This window comes from Neoarius graeffei, chromosome 16 (genome assembly GCF_027579695.1).
Source record: "Neoarius graeffei isolate fNeoGra1 chromosome 16, fNeoGra1.pri, whole genome shotgun sequence".
In the NCBI taxonomy this organism is placed as follows: domain Eukaryota; kingdom Metazoa; phylum Chordata; class Actinopteri; order Siluriformes; family Ariidae; genus Neoarius; species Neoarius graeffei.
In genome coordinates, this window is record NC_083584.1 from 10530984 (window position 1) to 10555900 (window position 24917).

At 42.0% G+C, this 24917-nt stretch overlaps 1 protein-coding gene across 1 annotated transcript in view; it reads left to right on the forward strand.

Moving 5' to 3' along the window:
* adgrl1a (adhesion G protein-coupled receptor L1a) overlaps positions 1-24917 on the forward strand; it is a 370320-nt gene that overhangs the window by 331343 nt on the left and 14060 nt on the right. Inside the window, exons 19-21 of the mRNA XM_060942476.1 lie at positions 9324-9390; positions 10243-10334; positions 21150-21318. Coding sequence (XP_060798459.1) covers positions 9324-9390; positions 10243-10334; positions 21150-21318 — 328 coding nt within the window. The remainder of the gene's footprint in view (positions 1-9323; positions 9391-10242; positions 10335-21149; positions 21319-24917) is intronic.

Below are 24917 nucleotides of genomic sequence, written 5' to 3' on the forward strand. Positions count from 1 at the left end.
GAGCCGCTGCCACTCCAAGATGCTCTTTTTATACCCAGTCATGTTAATGACCTATTGCCAATTGACCTAATGAGTTGCAATTTGGTCCTCCAGCTGTTCCTTTTTTGTACCTTTAACTTTTCCAGCCTCTTATTGCCCCTGTCCCAACTTTTTTGAGATGTGTTGCTGTCATGAAATTTCAAATGAGCCAATATTTGGCATGAAATTTCAAAATGTCTCACTTTCGACATTTGATATGTTGTCTATGTTCTACTGTGAATGCAATATCAGTTTTTGAGATTTGTAAATTATTGCATTCCGTTTTTATTTACAATTTGTACTTTGTCCCAACTTTTTTGGAATCGGGGTTGTAGTTAGCTAGTGTTATTATGAAATTTACCGTCACGCAGTAATGTTAGATAGTTACGTAAATATCTCGGCTTTTCCAAGAAGGTGCTCAGTGTCTGAACTGCTTTTCTTCATTCCATTGGTTTTGTTGTCCCCCACTGGCCAAAAGGCCTGAAGTGGGATTATTTCTGTCCGTCCGTAAGTCTGTCCATCCATCCGTCACAGGAAGGGCACTCACCTTCTGAAATCAACCCCTCTCAGAATTTTTGGAGGAATTTCACAAAACTTGGCAGAATTCTTTGTGATATGTCAGTAATACACATATTGTAATTTCGTTCCATCCGGTCGCATTTTAGCAGAGTTACAGCCCTTGATTAACAGCCTTGTACTTTCACAATTTCATGAAGGTGTGTTTTCCTTCTGACATCAACTCCTCTCGCAATTTTTGGATGAATTTCTCGAAGCTTGGCAAAAGGCCTTGTTATATGACAGTAATACGCAGATTGCGATTTAATTTCATTTGTGAAAATTTTCCCAGAGTTTTGACCCTTGATTAAATAACTTGTACTTTGACAGTTTCATGAGGGTGTACATTCTTCTGAAATCAACTCCTCTCACAATTTGTGGAGGAATTTCACCAAACTTGGCAAAAGGCTTTGTTATATGACAGTTATACGCAGATTGAAATTTTGTTTAATTTGGTCAAATTTTCCCAGAGTTATGCCCTTGATTAATAACAAACTTGTACTTTGGCAATTTCATCAAGGTGTGCTTGCTTTCTGAAATCAACTTCCCTCACAATTTTTTATCCCCCGCTGGCCGAAAGGCCCGAAGGGGGATTATGTCGTGATGATGTCCGTCCCAGGAAGGGTACTCACCTTCTGAAATCAACTCCACTCACAATATTTGGAGGAATTTCACCAAACTTGGCAGGATTCTTTGTTGTATGTTGGTAATGCGCAGATTGTAATTTTGTTCAATTCAGTCGCATTTTCCCAGAGTTATGGCCGAGTTTCCAGCGGGAGATATTGTGCTCTCAGGGCACTCTTGTTCTTCATTAAATAAACGAACAAGAAAAGCTGATTGGCTGGAAATAGAAATGATGTGGAATGATTTTGTTTAAAATCATCTCTCAACAATTCCCTTGATATTCAGGGATGGATCCAGACCGATGCATCGGTCAAAATATACATGCACTACTTGGCATCGGTTATGGGGCGTTTGTTTACCACAAGCCAGCTACATGGGCTATAACCACACTCAACCAACTGACCAATAGTTCAGGATCCGACCACATGTGGTAAGCAGTGATGTTTATCTGACCTAATCACCTGTATTCTCACGATGCTTTGTATAGCATGACCTGAGACAAAGAATCTAGGTCAAACCAATACAATGCTCCAGAAAGAGGTCGAAATTTGCCGCTACTAATGGGCTGAGCCGCGGTTGTCGCGGGTCAAGCCTGGGCTGTTTTGGAAGGTCACAGGGAGCGAGAGGTGCCTGTAATGTTTGGCAGGGCTTGGACTTTCGGTGGCTGAGTTATGAATGCGCATGCAGTTGGAGTCAGGGCTCATATTAAAGTTTTCAGTGAGTCACGCTCGCCTGGGGGTTCGGGGGAGAATAGCGGACCAAGCCGCGGTCATAGCGGTCCATGGCTGCCCTCTTCAGAAAGCGCTCAGTGTGCTCTATGCCCCTGTGAAAATCCATAGCGATCTGGTAAAATTAGTGAAAATATTTCTGCAAATGTGCATCTGTCAGATTCTTGGGTTGGATTCATCCCTGCCAAATTGATTTTTTAAAATTATTTTTATTTTAATGCCACTTTTTTTTACAGTATATCACAGAGGTAATGATGTAGGATTTGTTTTTTTGTTTTGTTTTTTCCCTTTCACTCATCCGTCCCCGTCTTTCCCTTTTGGGTTTGGGTAACTTGTAGAAAAGGAACTTCACAGGAAATTCGAGCACTAACTGAATAAAATGCTCGAGTATTAATTAAATACATTTCTGTGTTTTTTTTTTTTCCTCGTGGAAGTTAATTTAATGTCATTAGAGCTGTTCGGATGAATAATTGGGTTTAATAAGTGATTAAATGCTGAAGTCTGGATCATCATCACGAGTGAAGAAAAACTTAGAAATAGTCGGAAATGTTTTAGTTTGAGCTGATTTTAATTGTCGCTATAAAAAAATCCGTTTCTTTTCCAATCCATTAAAAGGAAACTTGATTTTAAACATGACTGACAAGCCAAAACTTTTGAGAAGCACCGCTCTGTATGAATAACCCGTGCTTGTTTTTAATCCTTTGTGACAATGGAGTATGAATGACATCATGGAGTCAGACATCGCCTCAGATGCCTTTTCAACCAGCAGGGAATGGGTTCTTGAACCGGTTCTGTTCAGGATTCTTTGAACCTTGGTGCCCACATTTTCACCAGTTTTGAGTGGAACTGTTATAATCAAGGATGTGTCATGAACGGAGGGCGTGGCACAATTCACAACAGGAGTAAACCATAGATGACTTTTTTTTTAAATTGAGAGCTAGCACTTGATATCCTTTAGATATTATACATGTGGCTCTCATCTAACGAAAAAAATGACAATAGTAACAGGAAGAAAAAATCTGTCATAAAATCGAAACAAAAATCTCATCTCTCATCTCATTATCTCTAGCCGCTTTATCCTGTTCTACAGGGTCGCAGGCGAGCTGGAGCCTATCCCAGCTGACTACGGGCGAAAGGCGGGGTACACCCTGGACAAGTCGCCAGGTCATCACAGGGCTGACACATAGACACAGACAACCATTCACACTCACATTCACACCTACGCTCAATTTAGAGTCACCAGTTAACCTAACCTGCATGTCTTTGGACTGTGGGGGAAACCGGAGCACCCGGAGGAAACCCACGGGGAGAACATGCAAACTCCGCACAGAAAGGCCCTCGCCGGCCACGGGGCTCGAACCCGGACCTTCTTGCTGTGAGGCGACAGCGCTAACCACTACACCACCGTGCCGCCCCGAAACAAAAATTATATACAAATTATTTCTATTGACGCACAGTTTTCACAGAAACACGGTCCTGATGGCGATTGTGAAAGCCATGAGAGATTTGCACTGTTTTACTTCCAGAGGAATTGAGTTCCACAGTTTTGCAGCACGGAACGCGAACAAAAGCGATAAAATCGGCAGGATAACGTTCATGTTCGCATGTTGAGTGTTCCTGATATGGACCTCCATGATGCTGAGTAGTTGAAGTTACAGTAGGAGCAAGATGGCAGCGCACATTGATTACCTCCGAGCTTTTGTTCTAGATATTTATTTTTAATCCATTTTTTTTTCTGGAGATGTTTCCTTTTCCGTTGCGTCCTCCATCACTTCACTCTGCTTCCTCTCCAAACTCATGGCACACCCACTGATGTCATCACGGTTCATTCTGGAAAAACCAGATATACAGTATTTTGATTCCAGCTGGGAAACGACTTTTCAGATTCAGAACTGATTTATTTTTTAGTCAAAATGCCTTTGAACGGATAACAATTTGGTCCACGGACCAGAACAGAACCCGTTCCTTGTGGGTGGTAAAACAGGGACCAGTCATCGTCTTCTGACAAAATAAATAATTCTTTTTAAATGCAGCAAAAATATTTCTCTTTGATTACTGAGGTGAACTCTGGGTTTAGAATGAGGTGTAATCAGAGCGTTAATTAAATGAACGATTATAGAGTCCGGTGCAAAAGTTCTTAGTCACATGTAAAGAAGTACTGTTGACCAAAAATGGCTTAAAAAATAATGAAGTGAAATGTTTCAACATTTAAAAAAAAATATATATATATAACAGTAATCAGTAGGCCATAATAAATGAAACAAAGCCAATATTTGGTGTGAGATGTTTCAGGTGCAGTTTTATGCGGAAATGAGCTGTAGGTTTTACTGAGCATCTTCCAGAACCAGCCACAGTTCTTCTGGACACTTTGTCACGCTCGCGTTGTCATTTTGCACCAAAACCCAGCAGCCTTCATTATGTTTTCTTTTTTAATCTGAAAAGTGCTCTCTTATGGAATGCGCTGCTCGGATACAAACTTTTTTTTTCTGTAACATTTAATTTTGTGGGCGGCACGGTGGTGTAGTGGTTAGCGCTGTCGCCTCACAGCAAGAAGGTCCGGGTTCGAGCCCCGTGGCCGGCGAGGGCCTTTCTGTGCAGAGTTTGCATGTTCTCCCCATGTCCACGTGGGTTTCCTCCGGGTGCTCCGGTTTCCCCCACAGTCCAAAGACATGCAGGTTAGGTTAACTGGTGACTCTAAATTGACCGTAGGTGTGAATGTGAGTGTGAATGGTTGTCTGTGTCTATGTGTCAGCCCTGTGATGACCTGGCGACTTGTCCAGGGTGTACCCCGCCTTTCACCCATAGTCAGCTGGGATAGGCTCCAGCTTGCCTGCGACCCTGTAGAACAGGATAAAGCGGCTACAGATAATGAGATGAGAGATGAGATTTTATCGTAAGTGCCTTTCGTCTACACGGGGACGGCATTTTCGAGGCTGAAAAACAGAAAAAATTGAAAACGCCTTCCAGAGTGGATAAGTTAAAAACAGCCCCCGTTGCATATCCGTGTAAACTACCCAATACGCGAAACTCTGCTCGGATCTGCTCACGTCGGGTACGCGTTTACGTCATACACATGTCATATACTGTACATGCCAGCCCGGGAAGTAAGAAAGTAAGTAAAAAAGTAAGAGCATGTCTGATTACATCGATCCAACGGACCTTCAAGCTGCTCTGGCAGCTTTAATAAACGTCCAGGAGTCCTTCGAACATCTATACCGAATCTGCACATATACCGTTAATGAACAGAGGCGGGTATAGCATGCTCTTACTTTTTTACTTACTTTCTTACTTACCATAGCCAGAGTAGTCAAAGTTTTCGCGGCGCAGATGTGCAGATCAGACAAGACGGAAGACGTTGCGCATGCGTGCAGACATAGCGGAGGTCTTTCACAGCACCACCTAGCCGCCTGGCATGCACATCCAATTGACTTCCACACATTTATGCGTCACCGTATAGACGCAGATTTCCTCCTTGAAAACGGTCGTGTAGACGCGGAAAAAAGTGAGAACGAAAACGGACTTTTGCGTTTTTGTTTCAGACCGTCCCCGTGTAAAGTGGGCCTTAATTTTGTGCTGGAACCCCACCACCACCACCAGCACAAATGTTTGGAACTCTAAAATGTTTTTGTAATGTTTTGACTCGATAATGTTGAAGTCATAAAATAGAAATCTACAACAAAGTTTGTGTGAAAAAAAATAGAGGGGGGGGCTAAGACTTTTGCACAGAACTGTATATCAGTGGAAGGTCCTCACAAGGACAATAAGACATGTTTGTGTGTTTATTTCAAACTATTTTTTTAAGAAATCATGTTTTTTTTCTGTATAGTTTGCATTTTATCAGTTTTATTTTTCTTATTATTGGGGTATGAGTTTCTTTATAAAACCTATACATGTGAAATTACATATTAAGGTTTTAAGATTTATAAAAATCCAAACCTCAGAAATACAGATATGTAATTTATGTAAATTAGGTCAGAGGAGAAGAAGCTGGCATTCCCAGGAAAATGCAATATATTAAAAAAAAAAAAAAAAACACTCGATGCCTGGCTTACCTGTTCAGGTAACGTTCTAGCTAGTCAGGGTTCTCTAACATTAGCTTGCTGGTAAAAGTTAGCTTCTTAATTTTTCAATTATCCCCTGCCCAAATGAAGTTTGTCGGGGGATATAGAAATGGGTTCCATCTGTCTGTCCAGCCGTCCGTCTGTCCGGTCACATTTTCATTTCTGGGCCGTATCTTTAAAACTACTGAAGAAAGCTTCATGAAACTTTGTATACCTATCAAGCAACATGTGAACTGGTGCCTTTTGGATTTTTTGGGGAAAAAAAGTATTTTTCAATTTTTTACATAAAAATATATATTTTGACTCAGTTTCTAAGAGCAGTGTTCGTTTCCAGAGCGCATATCCAAAACTATTCATGATACGGATTTGAAACTTGGTGTACATGTTAACAAGGTGATGTAGACGTGCCTTTTCATACTAAGAAATTTGAGAAATTGTAATTTTTCATGTTTCCATGGAAACAGTTTCAGACTTGGTCTCTCAGGTTAGTCTTAGGGGTAGGTTTTGTTTCCGGAGCAGAACTTGAAAACTGTGAGTGGTACGGTCTTGAAAGTTGGTATATGTGTTGATTAAGTAATGTTTATGTGCTTTTTGATACTAAGAAATGTGAGAAATTTTCATTTTTAGCTCAGCTGGACCAAAGGTCCGGTGGGTTTATGAGGTCTGTGTAAAGAGGTCGGGTTGGTTTGCTGCAGCAGAACTTGAAAAATATGACAGATAATGTATTGAAACTTGGTATATAGTTGGGGGGGGCAGGGGATATAGATGACCCTGTCTTCATGTTTTAACTATACAGGTTCCCGTTTCCAGTTGAGACGACATTGTGTGTGTTTTGGCTGCCGCTTCTCACTGAGGGTTTTTTTTTTTGGATTGTATAGTTTGATGTTTGTTCTTTGTTTGAATGTTTTGTCTGCCGGTTGTGGTGTAGTTCCAGACCCAATTTTGGGCGTCAGTTTCCTTCAGACCTTGGTCCACCATGGGCGATGTGTGTTCTGCTTGCTATGGACTGCAGTGAACTTGTTTCTCTTTTTAACATCGGGGCTGTCCAGCACTCTGTATGGCAGTGCTTAGTGCTCGCTTTGTGGATCCATGTCACGGTGTTCCAACTGATGTTGCCTTGTGGCATCGCAGCGACTGTGCAAGTGGTGTGGGACATACCCTAGTGCAGCTTTTCATGGGATTGTGGGCAGCTACACCACTGGAATTACATCCTGACCCTCTTTTGGTGGACCTTTTTTTTCCCTTTTTGTTTTGTAATTGTAAAGCATGTAGGAAATGTGCTATACAAGTTAAACTTATTATTATTTCAAGTCAAGTAAAAGTCCCTCTCATGCCAAGATCTGGTCTTCCCAGACAGTCTCCTAGCCCATTACTAACCAACTCTTTAAGGCATATGGGTGCGGTGCTGATCTCAGTTTCTATAGCCCTCGGCCTCTCGCCTATGGGGGGGGTGTCCTCTGGTAACCATGAGAGTTTGACTCCTCACTCACATCTGTATTGCAGCGTGCCTTGCCAGATGGCAGTAGGTACCATTTTTATAATGGGCTTTGGGATGATCCGACCGCGAGTAGAACTCGCGATCTCCCGAATGAGAGGTGGACACGCTAACCACTAGGCCAACTCACAGTATTATTTTTCAGTGGAAAATAAAAACTTTGGATGAATTCAACTCAATACGATTCATATCATTCTCATCCACATCTCTTGACTTCACTTCAGGGACGTGAGAGTGAGAGATGATTGACCCTGGAAGTCCTGGAGTCCTCACTTTAGGCCGACTGTAACAAAATCTGTATCACTGGGAATGAAATTTGTGAGATTTTCATTTCAGGTTCTGATTACCTCCGTCAACTGTGTTGGAGAAGGTTATGTTTTCACCTCCATTTGTTTGTTTTCAACATAACTCAAAAAGTATTGAATGGATTTTGATTAAATTTGGAGGAAAGGTGCACCATGGGCCAAGGAACAATTGATTAGATCTCATTCTCATCTCATTATCTCTAGCCGCTTTATCCTGTTCTACAGGGTCGCAGGCAAGCTGGAGCCTATCCCAGCTGACTACGGGCGAAAGGCGGGGTACACCCTGGACAAGTCACCAGGTCATCACAGGGCTGACACATAGACACAGACAACCATTCACACTCACATTCACACCTACGCTCAATTTAGAGTCACCAGTTAACCTAACCTGCATGTCTTTGGACTGTGGGGGAAACCGGAGCACCCGGAGGAAACCCACACGGACAGAACATGCAAACTCCACACAGAAAGGCCCTCGCCGGCCACGGGACTCGAACCCGGACCTTCTTGCTGTGAGGCGACAGCGCTAACCACTACACCACCGTGCCGCCCCAATTGATTAGATTTTGACGCAAATCCGGATATGTATGTGGATCCAGAATTTTTTTCTCTCTTCCCAATGTTACTCAAAAAGTAGTGAAAAGATTTGGATGAAATTTGGTGGACAGCTTTAGTATTATCCTCAGTTCCAGTGATTTGATTTTGATGTTGATAGCATGTGCCTTGTTGGAGATATTATCTCTACTCTACCCTGTGTCCTTCTAACTTGCCTATTTATTTATTTAAAATCCAGCACCAATATTGATTTTTTTTTTTAAAGATATTTTTTGGGGGCTTTTTTCACCTTTATTAGATAGGACAGTGTAGAGACAGGAAATGAGCAGAAGAGAGACAGGGAGGGATTGGGAAATGACCTCAGGTCAGAATCGAACCCAGGTCCCCGGATTTATGGTATGGCGCCTTATCCAGCTGAGCCACAACCCCTCCCCCCAAAAAAATATTGAATTTTTATCCACAGCTCTTACCTTGAGCAGATTCAAACCAAAGGAAAAAAAAAAAAACATTGGCAAAAATATAAAGATGTTTATTAAATACACCACAGAGGAAAAGAATTATATTAAACATGACGCGTGTGTAATTTAAAAATTGGAAATTCATGTTCAGATTTTTTTTTCTTTTTCTCAGCATTGAAGCTCCAACACCAGCGCAGCTCCCGTCTTGTACAAAATTAGACACCGTCATCTTTCTGATCATAATTAAAACCAGAACTCAGTTTTATTAGTTCTTTATTGCTTTTGCTTTGGACGCCGTGACAAAAACGGTGCGGGAATGATAACGATTTCAGATAAAATGTGTGGCATCATTGCGAGCACTTTAGAGATCAATAACGTTCCTCATTTCAGAAACAAACCTGCTGTTGGCTGTGATTAATTATTTGTGTGAGACACACTGGGTTATGAGTGTTAGAGCTGTATGATTGATGACAGAGCAGCAGATGATGATGACGATGATGATATGCTTGTGTGTGTGTGTGTAGGTGCTGGTTGCGGGTTGATAACTACTTCGTGTGGAGCTTCATCGGCCCCGTGTCCTTCATCATCATGGTATTGTTCTCTCTCAGCTTCACCTTTTGGAAAGTTTTTGGATTTTTTTTTTTTTTCCAGATCACAATCATCTCTCGAATTTAGTGCACTTTTTAATCTTCTAACACGGTTAAGGTTTGGAAAACAAAAGGTGCTTGATTAAATAAAATAACAAACTTATAAATCCTGGATAAAGGATAAAGTATGAAGTATGATGGACGCTGATGTTTCTGTATGAGTGACTTCACGATTGTGGTGATATTTAGCTCTTGGAAGGTTTTTTTTTTTCTTCTTTCCCTCCCAACAGTGAATCTATAGAAATGTGCATTCAAACAATTGAATATTTTTATTTTGGTTCTCATTTTTAGTTTGGTTTCATTTCTGATTGCTTTTAAATGAGTAACCGTTCTTTGTTTGTTTGTTTGTTTTTTCTTTTGTTTTTTTTTAAGCATAAAATGACCAAATACACAAAACACGGTTAACTAGCATCCATGCTAACGGCGTGACGAGACATTAAGAAGGATATTCTAATTATTTGCTCAAAAAGTATTATTTTAATCAATAATTTACTTATTAACTGATGAGATCATTTCTTAATCATAGAAACAAGAAAAAAAGCCAATCAGAAACGTTCTCTTCTTCTTCTTCTCATGATCCTCAGGAGATTTGTCTGATGCAGCTTCGCAGATTCACACCTTAATGCAGAAGTATTATCATTTGACGTGCCGTAGATGTTTAACGTCTTTAAAATGTCTTTTACATTACATTTGTTTCCGTATTTGTAACCGGAATCTCAGTGGAACACAAACAGCACTGCGATCGTGGACTCACCTGTACCTTCTGTATAACCTCTGACCTTTGTTTGACCTCCAGCTGAACCTGGTGTTCCTGATGGTCACTCTTCACAAGATGGTCCGCAACTCGTCCGCCCTCAAACCCGACTCCAGCCGTCTGGACAACATCAAGTAAGTCCTCTGAATAAATAAGCGTGTTTAATGAAGTGGAGCACAAAGGCGCAATACGGCGACTGAACCAAAGGCTTTACGGATAAATATTCATCGAAGCGCCTGATTAAGGTGGTTTTCTTTTTGTGTGTCATAATCATCATATTATTAAAATCACCCAAGTGTAGAACACGCCTCCGAGGTTGCCGGACTTTTCTTGAGTAGAAATGTCCGAGATGGGCTTTAAACACAAACGGTTTTATAATTATCACAATCACTGCAACTTTGGTTCAATTTAACAAAACGGCTTCTGCACTAATTATAGAGCAGCTTAGAGAATAGCACTTGATCCAGCACATCTTGTTATTTTGCATTTTATTGTTTGTTTGGGTTTTTTTTTTCCATATCACACACATCGACATTTACCCCACGTCTACAAGACACTGACTCGAGGAACTTGATCGTAATGTGGACGCATATAGTTTATTTTATTATGCTTTTTTAAAAGAAAAGTGAAAGAATTATGCCTAATATGACAAACTGGGCATGGTCTTTTGTAATAATGGCAAACCAGGTTTGGTCATCCTAATATGGTAAAATGGGTGTGGTCATTGTGGTATAGGAAGATAAATGGGTGTGGTCATTGTGATAGGGCAAACCAGGTTTGGTCATCTTAACATGGCAAAATGGGTGTGGTCATTCTGATAGGACAAATCAGATTTGATCATCGGAATATGGTAAACTGGGCGTGGCTATTGTAAAATACTAAACCAGGTTTGGTCATCTTCTCATCTCATTATCTGTAGCCGCTTTATCCTGTTCTACAGGGTCGCAGGCAAGCTGGAGCCTATCCCAGCTGACTACGGGCGAAAGGCGGGGTACACCCTGGACAAGTCGCCAGGTCATCACAGGGCTGACACATAGACACAGACAACCATTCACACTCACATTCACACCTACGGTCAATTTAGAGCCACCAGTTAACCTAACCTGCATGTCTTTGGACTGTGGGGGGAACCGGAACACCCGGAGGAAACCCACGCGGACACGGGGAGAACATGCAAACTCCACACAGAAAGGCCCTCGCCGGCCACAGGGCTCGAACCCGGACCTTCTTGCTGTGAGGCGACAGCGCTAACCACTACACCACCGTGCCGCCCATGACCAAACCTGGTTTATTATTTTACAATGACCACGCCCAGTTTGCAATATTCCGATGAGCAAATGTGATTTGTCCTATCAGAATGACCACAGGCGGCACGGTGGTGTAGTGGTTAGCGCTGTTGCCTCACAGCAAGAAGGTCCGGGTTCGAGCCGCGTGGCCAGCGAGGGTCTTTCTTTGTGGAGTTTGCATGTTCTCCCCGTGTCTGCGTGGGATTCCTCCGGGTGCTCCGGTTCCCCCCACAGTCCAAAGACATGCAGGTTAGGTTAACTGGTGACTCTAAATTGAGCGTAGGTGTGAATGTGAGTGTGAATGGTTGTCTGTGTCTATGTGTCAGCCCTGTGATGACCTGGCGACTTGTCCAGGGTGTACCCCGCCTTTCGCCCGTAGTCAGCTGGGATAGGCTCCAGCTTGCCTACGACCCTGTAGAACAGGATAAAGCGGCTACAGATAATGAGATGAGATGAGATGAGATGAGGTTTGGTCATCCTGACATGGCAAAATGGGCGTAGTCACTGTGATAGGACAAAACAGGTTTGGTCATTGGAATATGGCAAACTGGGCGTGGTCATTATAAAATAGTAAACCAGGTTTGGTCATCTTTGTAATGATAAGTGCTAACAAAGAAGCTACCCATGGGGGCGATCTAACATCAGCAGACTACGGATTGACTGAATGTAGTACCAGAGAGTGAGTCGATACTGGAGTGTAATCCTGAGCGTGTGTAACATTAAACAGCTATCTGAAGCTAGCACAAAGTTCAATTCTTAATGTTTTATTCATAGATGAATAAGAACATTACATGGTACCAGGAGTCGGGTTAAGAATAAGAAGCGACACAAGATGGATGCAATGAAACCGCCAAGTCCGCTGAAGCTGACTGGAAATGTAGATGCAAGTTGGAGGGCTTTCAAACAGCAGTTCCTGCTTTATATTATGGCTGTCGGAGTGGATCGACGGGCAGATGAAAGAAAAATAGCCATGCTGCTCACCGTCGCCAGCACAGAAGCAATAGAGGTCTTCAACACATTTGTGTTTGCTCAATCCGAGGACAAAGGCAAGCTTGATGAGGTCTTGAAGAAATTTGACGAGCACTGTCTGTCAAAGAAAAATGAAATGTACGAGAGGTACAGTACATCTTTCGCTCACGTTTACAGCACCAGGGTGAGTCATTTGATCCTTTTCTCACCGACCTCAAGATTAAAGCTCAGTCTTGTAATTTTGATGTTCTCAGAGACTCCATGATAAGAGATCAAATAGTGTTTGGAACTAATGAGAAGAAGCTCCGGGAGAAACCATTCAGAGAAACAGAACTCACGTTAGACAGTACTATAAAAATATGTCAAGCCAGTGAGCTAGCACGACAACATGTACTGACTTTCAGAGAGCCTGCTCATGGAGCAGCACGCCAAGAAGACGAGGCAGTGAACGCCGTGACAACGAAAGGAAAGCCACGGAGCAAATTTAAAAACACTGATAACAGGATTAAAACCAGTGATAAAGAAATGTTCACTTGCAAGAGATGCGGTGAGAAACACAGACTAAGACAATGTCCTGCCTATGGAAAAATGTGCAAAATGCAAAGGACAAAACCATTATGCAAGAATGTGTCTCTCTAAGAAGAAAGGACAGGGTGTACACACAGTGCAGGAAGACACAGATGACAGTGATGACTTGAGTGACACATTTTTCATTAAGATGGTGTCACATGATGAAGATGTCACCACACAGTCCTCAAGAATAAACGATACAGGTCAAACTGTAAGTACAGTCACAGATGACAAATGGACTGTTCCGCTGTTAGTCAATGGGACAATTGTAGCATTTAAAATTGGCACAGGGGCCAAAGCTAACTTGATCAGTGAGAAGGATTTCAACACACTGACTGAGAAGCCTAAAAGATTCACAGAAAAAAGTCACACGTCTGAAGGCCTATAATAATCAGCCAATACAAACAAAAGGTGGATGCAGACTTAAAGTGACTGCGAAAGGCAAACAGCATAACATGTTGTTCATCATTGTGCCTGATGGACACGAGTCACCCTTAGGAGACAAAGCATCTGAGGACCTTGGACAATAAAGAGGATCTGTCAGATAAACACTGACAGCATGAACTTGGTCAAACAAGGCAAAAGACTGGAACACCAACAGTGTGAGGGAAGTTCAGACATTGTCAATAAATTCCCTTCGGTCTTCAAAGGACATGGGACATTACCTTACACTTACAAAATTCAGCTCAAGGATGATGCCGTGCCTGTAGTGCATGCCCCAAGGAGAGTGCCTGCACCACTCAAGGCTGGCTTGAAAAAAGAGCTTGAAAGAATGACTCAAATGGGTGTCATTGAACGAGTGGAAGAGCCCAGAGATTGGGTTAACTCCATCACGTGTCAAGAAAAAGAACACAGGTGCTCAAAGAGTCTGCCTTGATTCCAAAGATCTAAATGAAAATATTAAAAGAGGGCATTGCCAGATCCCAAAACGATAAGAGGTAATGAGTGAAATGGCTGGTGCTAAGTTTTTTAGCAAACTAGATGCTTCACACGGGTTTTGGCAGCTGAGGCTGGACCCAGAAAGCAGCAAGTACACTACCTTTAACACACCATTCGGGCATTACTGTTTCTTGAGGCTCCCATTTGGCATTAAATCAGCACCAGAGATCTTCCACAGAGCGATGGAGTCCATAATACAACCCCGATTCCAAAAAAGTTGGGACAATGTACAAATTGTAAATAAAAACGGAATGCAATGATTTACAAATCTCAAAAACTGATATTGTATTCACAATAGAACATAGACAACATATCAAATGTCGAAAGTGAGACATTTTGAAATTTCATGCCAAATATTGGCTCATTTGAAATTTCATGACAGCAACACATCTCAAAAAAGTTGGGACAGGGGCAATAAGAGGCTGGAAAAGTTAAAGGTACAAAAAAGGAACAGCTGGAGGACCAAATTGCAACTCATTAGGTCAATTGGCAATAGGTCATTAACATGACTGGGTATAAAAAGAGCATCTTGGAGTGGCAGCGGCTCTCAGAAGTAAAGATGGGAAGAGGATCACCAATCCCCCTAATTCTGCACCGACAAATAGTGGAGCAATATCAGAAAGGAGTTCGACAGTGTAAAATTGCAAAGAGTTTGAACATATCATCATCTACAGTGCATAATATCATCAAAAGATTCAGAGAATCTGGAAGAATCTCTGTGCGTAAGGGTCAAGGCCGGAAAACCATACTGGGTGCCCGTGATCTTCGGGCCCTTAGACGGCACTGCATCACATACAGGCATGCTTCTGTATTGGAAATCACAAAATGGGCTCAGGAATATTTCCAGAGAACATTATCTGTGAACACAATTCACCGTGCCATCCGCCGTTGCCAGCTAAAACTCTGTAGTTCAAAGAAGAAGCCGTATCTAAACATGATCCAGAAGCGCAGACGTCTTCTCTGGGCCAAGGCTCATTTAAAATGGACTGTGGCAAAGTGGAAAACTGTTCTGTGGTCAGACGAATCAAAATTTGAAGTTCTTTATGGAAATCAGGGACGCCGTGTCATTCGGACTAAAGAGGAGAAGGACGACCCAAGTTGTTATCAGCGCTCAGTTCAGAAGCCTGCATCTCTGATGGTATGGGGTTGCATTAGTGCGTGTGGCATGGGCAGCTTACACATCTGGAAAGACACCATCAGCGCTGAAAGGTATATCCAGGTTCTAGAGCAACATATGCTCCCATCCAGACGACGTCTCTATCAGGGAAGACCTTGCATTTTCCAACATGACAATGCCAAACCACATACTGCATCAATTACAGCATCATGGCTGCGTAGAAGAAGGGTCCGGGTACTGAACTGGCCAGCCTGCAGTCCAGATCTTTCACCCATAGAAAACATTTGGCGCATCATAAAATGGAAGGTACGACAAAAAGACCCAAGACAGTTGAGCAACTAGAATCCTACATTAGACAAGAATGGGTTAACATTCCTATCCCTAAACTTGAGCAACTTGTCTCCTCAGTCCCCAGACGTTTACAGACTGTTGTAAAGAGAAAAGGGGATGTCTCACAGTGGGAAACATGGCCTTGTCCCAACTTTTTTGAGATGTGTTGTTGTCATGAAATTTAAAATCACCTAATTTTTCTCTTTAAATGATACATTTTCTCACTTTAAACATTTGATATGTCACCTATGTTCTATTCTGAATAAAATATGGAATTTTGAAACTTTCACATCATTGCATTCCGTTTTTATTTACAATTTGTACTTTGTCCCAACTTTTTTGGAATCGGGGTTGTAGAAGGTCTGGAAGGCACCAGAGTCTATATAGATGACTTGGTTGTCTGGGGAAATACAAGCCAACAACACGACAAAAGGTTGGAGAAACTCTTACAGAGAGTCAAAAAAATGGACTAAAACTGAATAGAGACAAGTGCCTCTTTGGCGTCGCAGAGATGACCTTCTTGGGAGACAACATCACAAGTGAAGGGGTGAAACCTGATCAGTCAAAAGTGCAAGCCATATTGGACATGCCCGCCCCCACTGACAAAAAAGGTGTCTTGCGAGCCATGGGAATGATCAACTTCCTGGGAAAATTCATTCCTAATCTTACCTCCAAGACAGCATGCCTCAGAGAGTTACTACAGCACAGCACAGTGTTTGAGTGGACTGCTCAACATGAGAAAGAGTGGAAACAATTAAAGGAAACTGTAACTACTGAGCGAGTCCTCACATCCTTTGACCCATCAAAACCAAGAAAAATCTCCACCGATGCCTCAAAAGATGGCTTGGAAGCTGTGCTGCTCCAACTGAACGGAGACAAATGGCAACCTGTAGCATATGCGTCTAGATCAATGACAGAGACCGAGCAACGCTATGCTCAGATAGAAAAAGAGACTTTGGGCCTAGTGTTTGGCTGTGGAAAGTTTCACAGTTATGTGTATGGATTACCAACCTTTACGGCAGAGACTGACCACAAACCACTCGTATTATATCTGCTGATAGCAGACCTACCCACTGCACCCTGGCAAAAGGTAGGCACAGATTTGTTTCATCTGCATGGTAAGGACTATCTTCTGGTGATTGACTACTATTCTAACTATCCAAAAGTTGCACAGCTTTCCAGTACATCAGCACAATCTGTTCATCACACACATGAAAGGGTTTTTCGCCAGACACGGAATTCCGCAATGTGTTGTCAGTGACAATGGCCCGCAATATGACTGTGGTGAATTTAGCTACTTTGCAAAGCAATATGGATTTCAACATATCACCTCTAGCGTCTTGTATCCACAGGCGAATGGACAGGCTGAAAAAGGGGTACAAATTGTAAAGAGACTTTTGAAAAAGGCAAGAGACAGTAAGACTGATCCTTACCTGGCTTTGCTAAGCTACAGGGCTTCATCTCTGGAGTGTGGAATATTCCTTGCTGAGCTACTCATGCGTCACAAGCTGCGCACCACACTTCCACACATTCCAAAAAAACAATAAACACAACAGCAAGCTGACTGACAAAAGGATGAGACTCAAGCACAGACAGAAAATGCGTCTGGAACCTCTTCAGGAAAGGGATGTTGTGAGGATTGAGGGCCCTGACTTCTGGGACAGGAAAGCAACAGTTCTCAGTGAAGTAGGAACCAGGTCAGAGAATGGACAAGTGTTAAGGAGAAACAGGAGGAGTCTGTTAAAGACTCAGGGCATTGAACATCAGGCTGAGGAGACTGGATCTGAACAACAAGAGGGTGTTACACCAGATGTGCACCACAGTGAGCCTCCTTCACCTTTCCCAATGACTGAGACACTGAGAAGGTCTACCAGACCAAGGAAACCTCCTGAGAGGCTTATAGAACAAGGGTGAACTGCTCAACGAAGGACATGTGACAGAAAGTTGTTGACATTTGGCACTGTTTTTCACTTGGAAAAAAAAGTATGAATAATAATAATTGTTCATACTTCTGCCAAATCTGCTGTTATAATGTGTATTGACTGAGTTGTGCAAAAAGTAGAGAGCTATAATGTGTTTGATGCTCAGAGAAATTTAAGCTCATCTCATCTCATTATCTCTAGCCGCTTTATCCTGTTCTACAGGGTCGCAGGCAAGCTGGAGCCTATCCCAGCTGACTACGGGCGAAAGGCGGGGTACACCCTGGACAAGTCGCCAGGTCATCACAGGGCTGACACATAGACACAGACAACCATTCACACTCACATTCACACCTACGCTCAATTTAGAGTCACCAGTTAACCTAACCTGCATGTCTTTGGACTGTGGGGGAAACCGGAGCACCCGGAGGAAACCCACGCGGACACGGGGAGAACATGCAAACTCCGCACAGAAAGGCCCTCGCCGGCCACGGGGCTCGAACCCGGACCTTCTTGCTGTGAGGCGACAGCGCTAACCACTACACCACCGTGCCACCCGAAATTTAAGCTATAAGCTAGAATTTATTTTATTTGCACTGTGTTAAGACATTTGGTTACAGAGAAAAGCTAAGTGCTAAAGAATGTGGTTTGTTGCACTATTTTTGACATGTTGAATGTTACTAAAGACTGTTAAGATTTACAGACTGACTTTTAAAGTGATACCTGTTTGGAAGGGGGATGTAATGATAAGTGCTAACAAAGAAGCTACCCATAGGGGGCGATCTAACATCAGCAGACTACGGATTGACTGAATGTAGTACCAGAGAGGGGCGGCACGGTGGTGTAGTGGTTAGCGCTGTCGCCTCACAGCAAGAAGGTCCTGGGTTCGAGCCCCGGGGCTGGCGAGGGCCTTTCTGTGTGGAGTTTGCATGTTCTCCCCGTGTCCGTGTGGGTTTCCTCCGGGTGCTCCAGTTTCCCCCACAGACCAAAGACATGCAGGTTAGGTTAACTGGTGACTCTAAATTGACCGTAGGTGTGAATGTGAGTGTGAATGGTTGTCTGTGTCTATGTGTCAGCCCTGTGATGACCTGGCGACTTGTCCAGGGTGTACCCCGCCTTTCGCCCGTAGTCAGCTGGGATAGGCTCCAGCTTGCCTGCGACCCTGTAAAAGGATAAAGCGGCTAGAGATAATGAGATGAGATGAGTACCAGAGAGTGAGTTGATACTGGAGTGTAATACTGAGCGTGTGTAACATTAAACAGCTATCTAAAGCTAGCACAAAGTTAAATTCTTAATGTTTTATTCATAGATGGATAAGAACATTACAATCTTAACATGGCAAAATGGGTGTGGTCACTGTGATGGGACAAACCAGGTTTGGTCATCGGGATATGGCAAAATCGGCTTGGTCACTGTGATAGGACAGATCAGGTTTGGTCATTCTAACATGGCAAACTGGGCGTGGTCATTGTGATGGGGCAAATCAAGTTTGGCCATCCTAATACAGCAAAATGGGCATGGTCATTGTGACGTAGCAAACTAGGTTTGAGCATCCTAATACGGAAAACCAGGCGTGGGAATTGTGATGGGGCAAACCAAAGTTGGTCATCCTAACTGTCAAAATGGGTGTGGTCATTGTAATATAGCAAACCAGGTTTGGTCATCCTAATACAGTAAACTGGGTGTGGTCTTTGTAATATAGCAAACTAGGTTTGGTCATCCTATCATGGCAAACTGGGCGTGGTGATTGTGATAGGACAAACAAGGTTTGGTCATCCTAATAAAGGAAACTGGGTGTGGTCTTTGTGATATAGCAAACTAGGTTTGATCATCCTAATACAGAAAACCAGGCGTGGGAATTGTGATAGGGCAAACCAAAGTTGGTCATCCTAACTGTCAAAATGGGTGTGGTCATTGTAATATAGCAAACCAGGTTTGGTCATCCTAATACAGCAAACTGGGCGTGGTCTTTGTAATATACGGGGTAGCAAACTAGGTTTGGTCATCCTATCATGGCAAACTGGGCGTGGTGATTGTGATAGGACAAACCAGGTTTGGTCATCCTAATAAAGGAAACTGGGTGTGGTCTTTGTGATATAGCAAACCAGGTTTGGTCATCCTAATACAGCAAACTGGGCGTGGTCTTTGTAATATACGGGGTAGCAAACTAGGTTTGGTCATCCTATCATGGCAAACTGGGCGTGGTGATTGTGATAGGACAAACCAGGTTTGGTCATCCTAATAAAGGAAACTGGGTGTGGTCTTTGTGATATAGCAAACCAGGTTTGGTCATCCTAATACAGTAAACTGGGTGTGGTCTTTGTAATATAGCAAACTAGGTTTGGTTATCCTATTATGGCAAACTGGGTGTGGTCATTGTAAAATAGTAAAGCAGGTTTGGTCATCCTAACATGGCAAACTGGGCATTGTCATTGTTACATAGCAAACCTGGGTTGCTCATCCTAATACAGGAAACTGGGTGTGGTCTTTGTGATAGGACAAGCCAGGTTTGGTCATCCTCACACAGCAAAATGGGCGTGGTCATTGTGATATAGCAAACTAGGTTTGGTCATCCTATCATGGCAAACTGGATATGGTCACTGTAAAATAGTAAACCAGGTTTGGTCATCCTAACATGGGAAACTGGGTGTGGTCATTGCAATAGGACAAACTAGGTTTGGTGAGCCTAATAAAGGAAACTGGGCATGGTCTTCATGATATAGCAAACCAGGTTTAGTGATCCTATCATAGCAAACTGGGTGTGGTCACTGTAAAATAGTAAACCAGGTTTGGTCATCCTCACACAGCAAAATGCAACTACAGCAGCTGTGTGTGTGGTCATTGTAATATAGCAAACCAGGGCTACATTCAGCTCCAGCTAAACATAGCAAAATATTTATTTAAGCAGAAACAGTGATGTGTTGCAACTACAGCAGCTGAGAAGGTCATTCTTGGCATTCGTTTTGAATAATCTTCTGAGCCTGCATCTTATTCTATTAAAAAAAAACATTATGATATGATCTAATACCACAAACATGTCTACTAATGTCTTAAACTGTTGCACACACCAATCTGCAGTGGATGCATTTGTAGAGTACATTCGTAAGATCCACTGCTCGCACTGCCTTTTTAATATGGCGGGGTTTATATACATGTCGCTGCTGATTGGGTGACACCTCTGACACACCCACCAAACGAGAGAAAGTGTACCTCAAAAAAAACATTACACAACATTTCTCACCGTTTCAAGGAGACATGCTGTTCAACCCAGAAGTCATAGCAAAACCGTGCACGCTGTTTTCAGATTGAACACGCCCCTGGATGTCTCATCTCATTATCTGTAGCCGCTTTATCCTGTCCTACAGGGTCGCAGGCAAGCTGGAGCCTATCCCAGCTGACTACGGGCGAAAGGCGGGGTACACCCTGGACAAGTCGCCAGGTCATCACAGGGCTGACACATAGACACAGACAACCATTCACACTCACATTCACACCTACGCTCAATTTAGAGTCACCAGTTAACCTAACCTGCATGTCTTTGGACTGTGGGGGAAACCGGAGCACCCGGAGGAAACCCACGCGGACACGGGGAGAACATGCAAACTCCACACAGAAAGGCCCTCGCCGGCCACGGGGCTCGAACCCGGACCTTCTTGCTGTGAGGCGACAGCGCTAACCACTACACCACCATGCCGCCCCACCCGTGGATGTGTCATCCTAATATGGAAAAATGGGCGTGGTCAGTCTTATGAGGGTTTTTTTGCTTTTGCTCTGTCTCGTGTGAAAGCCAGCCACAGGAATGACTGATGTTTGTTTCAGGTCCTGGGCTCTCGGGGCCGTCACACTGCTCTTCCTCCTCGGCCTCACCTGGGCTTTCGGTCTTCTCTTCATCAACGAGAAAACGGTCATCATGGCGTACCTGTTCACCACCTTCAACGCCTTCCAGGGCATGTTCATCTTCATCTTCCACTGTGCCCTACAGAAAAAGGTATTAAAAGTAGCCTTTAAACATGCACTATGTAGGATTTAGTGGCATCTAGTGGTGAGGTTGGAGATTGCAATCAGCTGAACACCCCTCCCCCACTCGTCCCTTTCGAAACGCGTGGAACCTACGTTGGCCATCAGGTGGAATTATAATATCTGTTGCAGTTTTACACCATCCCAGCAGCTTTTTTTTTTTTTTTAAATCTTCGCAACTGTGAGGCTAATCAACATTTCAGTTGTTTCAGGTGGGTTTCAGTTCTGATAAATCTGATAAAGGGATATAAAAGTAAAATAAAACAACACTAGCATCATAAACACTTTTTTGAATCTTTTTTTTTTTTTTTTAATCTTTCAAAAACTAAAAACCTGGTATGTGTTTGGTGGGTTCGGTGTTTGCCTGGGCTTTATGTTTACACTTACATTACATTACTGGGACAACAGAAATAATTACACAAGCAAGAATACAACTTCACTGTTTTGACTTTTATGCCTTCTTTATTTTTTTCTTCATCTTTCTTCTCCCAATGTTGGATTCAAGCTGTGATGTGTAAAAAAAAAAAAAAAAGGTGAAATGTGCTCTCTAGAGCCAGGGTTTGATTTGTCTGTTCTGGGCTGCCGTAGCGATGCACCGTGGCGACTCAGTGGAAGAAAACCCGCTATGTGGATATGAAGGGCTCCTTCTATACTTACGAAAACACACAAAAAAAACCCAACAATGTGATTATACACGAATCAAAACATAATACTGAACATTCTGAATACTATATTCCAGGGGTTTTCAAAGTGTGGGAGAGTCAGCCCCCCCTCAGAGAGCAAATAAACAACAGCGCCCCCCTTACAATTTTTGTTGTCGCTATACTTAATGTTCCATTCGTATTTTTAAAAAAATGGTGGTTGTACACATTTTTATTTTTTCCTTTACACATTTTAAACATCTGTGCTTCTTTTTTTTTTTTTTTAAACATCTTGTTTTACACATTTTAAACATGTCATAGCATCGTTAGCTAGCACCTCTTGGCAGACAACACACTGCGGCAGTGGAGCATCTTCGGATCCAGTCCATGAAAATCCAAACTTTAAATAATCGTGGTCATGCTTCCTTCTTTTTTTGCTTGGCCCAGACTCTGTCTCCTCACTCACTGTAGCTTTAGGTACTAAAAATCGATCCATTTTGTTTCTGGCAAAGGCTAGCTGAAGTTCGCTAAATGTCCGCAATAGTAACTTAAGTACGATTCGCACGGGATAAGTATTACCTATGGACCTCTGGTAATTCGCGATTACCCCCGCACCTCTGTGTTATTGTGTGGCGCATTCGGACGGGATAAGCAAAAGTCTGTAATTCACTGAATTTACAGACATTGTGACCGGATGTGTCGTAAGTTCGCAGCATCCTGTTTCGCCTTGTAGACAGTAGAGATGGGATTTATGGCTCTTTGATGGGATCCGCATCTTTGTGATCCGTTCTTTGAAAAGAGCCGTTCAAAAGACTGACTCATTTGGCTCTTTTTAAATATTTATTCAGTTTTAAGAAGACAGCGTCTAAAGAAGCCAGATCCCTCTGCTTAGACAGTGACATCAATATTTCTGGACATACCTTTTATATAAAGCAGCCTAGACTTACATTATTGTAACCCCTAAACGCTCATAAATAACCATTAAAAAACAATGAGGGCTTCAATGAATGTCCATGCAGAACGGCTTTTCTGTAAAAAAGAACCCACTCAAGAACATAGTTATCAAGAACGCAAGAATATTTTATAGAAAAACACTTGTTTTACAAAAATATTTAAGTCTGAGATACAAAACAGATACAACTACAATAAATATAACACAAGAACTAGTTATCACACAAGAACATTTTAATAGAAAAAAACAAACTTTCTATATTAAAAATATTGAAATTGTAATAAAAATAGATACAACTAAACAATCAGATAAATAGATAAAGTTATAACAAGAACACAAGATTATTTTAATAGGAAAAAACAAACTATTAATGCAAAAAATATATTATTATTAGAAAAATAGATACAACTAGACAAACAGATAAATAAATAAAATACACAAAAATAGAACAAACAAAATGACGATAGAATAAATTAAATGAACGTCCGTGCAAAGTAGTTTTCCCACAATATTATCATTAATATCACACAACAACATTATAAACTATATACAAAACAATTTGAACTATTAGGCAAACAGATAAAACTTGAATAAATAAAAGGCAAATGCTGTTTAGCCTACTTCTTGTCCTCGGGCAAAAGCTTTTTCATCTGAAACACAGTACAGAAAAAGAACGACAGAAAGAACGGCTCCCCCAGCTCGAGACTCGGTTCTCATCGTTCATGCCTAGGAGCCGTTCAAAAGAATCGGTTCGTTCGCGAACGTCACAACACTAGTAGACAGGAGTTCAAAATGCTTATCTGGTTCAAATACGGGATAGGCCTACTACCACTTGCCCCTGAAATGCTGTTTATCAAAATTTCGCCCGTATCCTCCATTATTCACTCCAGAAAAGTACAAGAGCCGCGCGTTTAATAATTACAAACACAGACATGCGCATTCACACGGGACTTGTATTACCACTGGACGTCTGTGTTTTGCCGAAACACAGTAGGTAATTCGCAGCGGAATTATTACTTGGCAAATTACAGACATGGCGCATTCGCACGGGACTAAGAACTCAGACATTCTCTGCAATTATTCCGAATTACCAGAGGTCCACAGGTAATACTTATCCCGTGCGAATAGGGCTTTATTCTGGTTTATTTTTCCTCACGTTGCGCCCCCCCCCCCGAAGAACTCTGGCGCCCCCTAGGGGAGGCACGCCCCACACTTTGAAAAGCCCTGCTATATTCAATTTCTGCTAAATTCTACATAGCGCCGCTTTAATGTCAAGAGTATGAAAACAGATGGATCATGATGGATGAGTTCATTTCAGTAAACTTTGGAATTGAAGTAAAATAATGAAAGCCTGTTAAATTTCAATTTTTTTTATGAGTATGAGGTACTAGAGATAATAGTATATAGTATAAATTAGCATAAATGGTCATATTACTCTCGAGATACTTAACAGTTATTCCACGAAATCGAGTCGTACATGAGCTGATAGCGCTATAATCCATGTGTGACGAGATTGAGTGGAATAACTGGTTTAGTCTCTCCACATTCACTGGATTTTGAGAAACAGAGCAATTTTATTTTTATTTTTTGCAAATTCAGTAAATAAAAACTTTATACAAAACATCCGACAAAATAATTTCTGCTTAAAATGTAACCAAACTGGCAGCGAAATGACAGGAGCAATTTGTGGAAAATGTGATATTATTATTATTATTATTATTATTATTATTATTATTATTATTAATAATAATAATAATTCTTGAAAAATTAAAAAAAAATTACATTCTTACCATCAAATACTTTCATTCCATATTTTGTTGCTTTTTTTTTGTATTTTGGGGGTTTTGTTTTCGAGTAGTTTTTATTTCGTCCTCGTTTGGTTCAGCAACACGCTCCGCCATTTTGTTTTTCTCTACTCATGGTATATGAGCTGATATCCTAGTAGTAGAGTAGCCAACCAGAGCACGCGATTGCTCA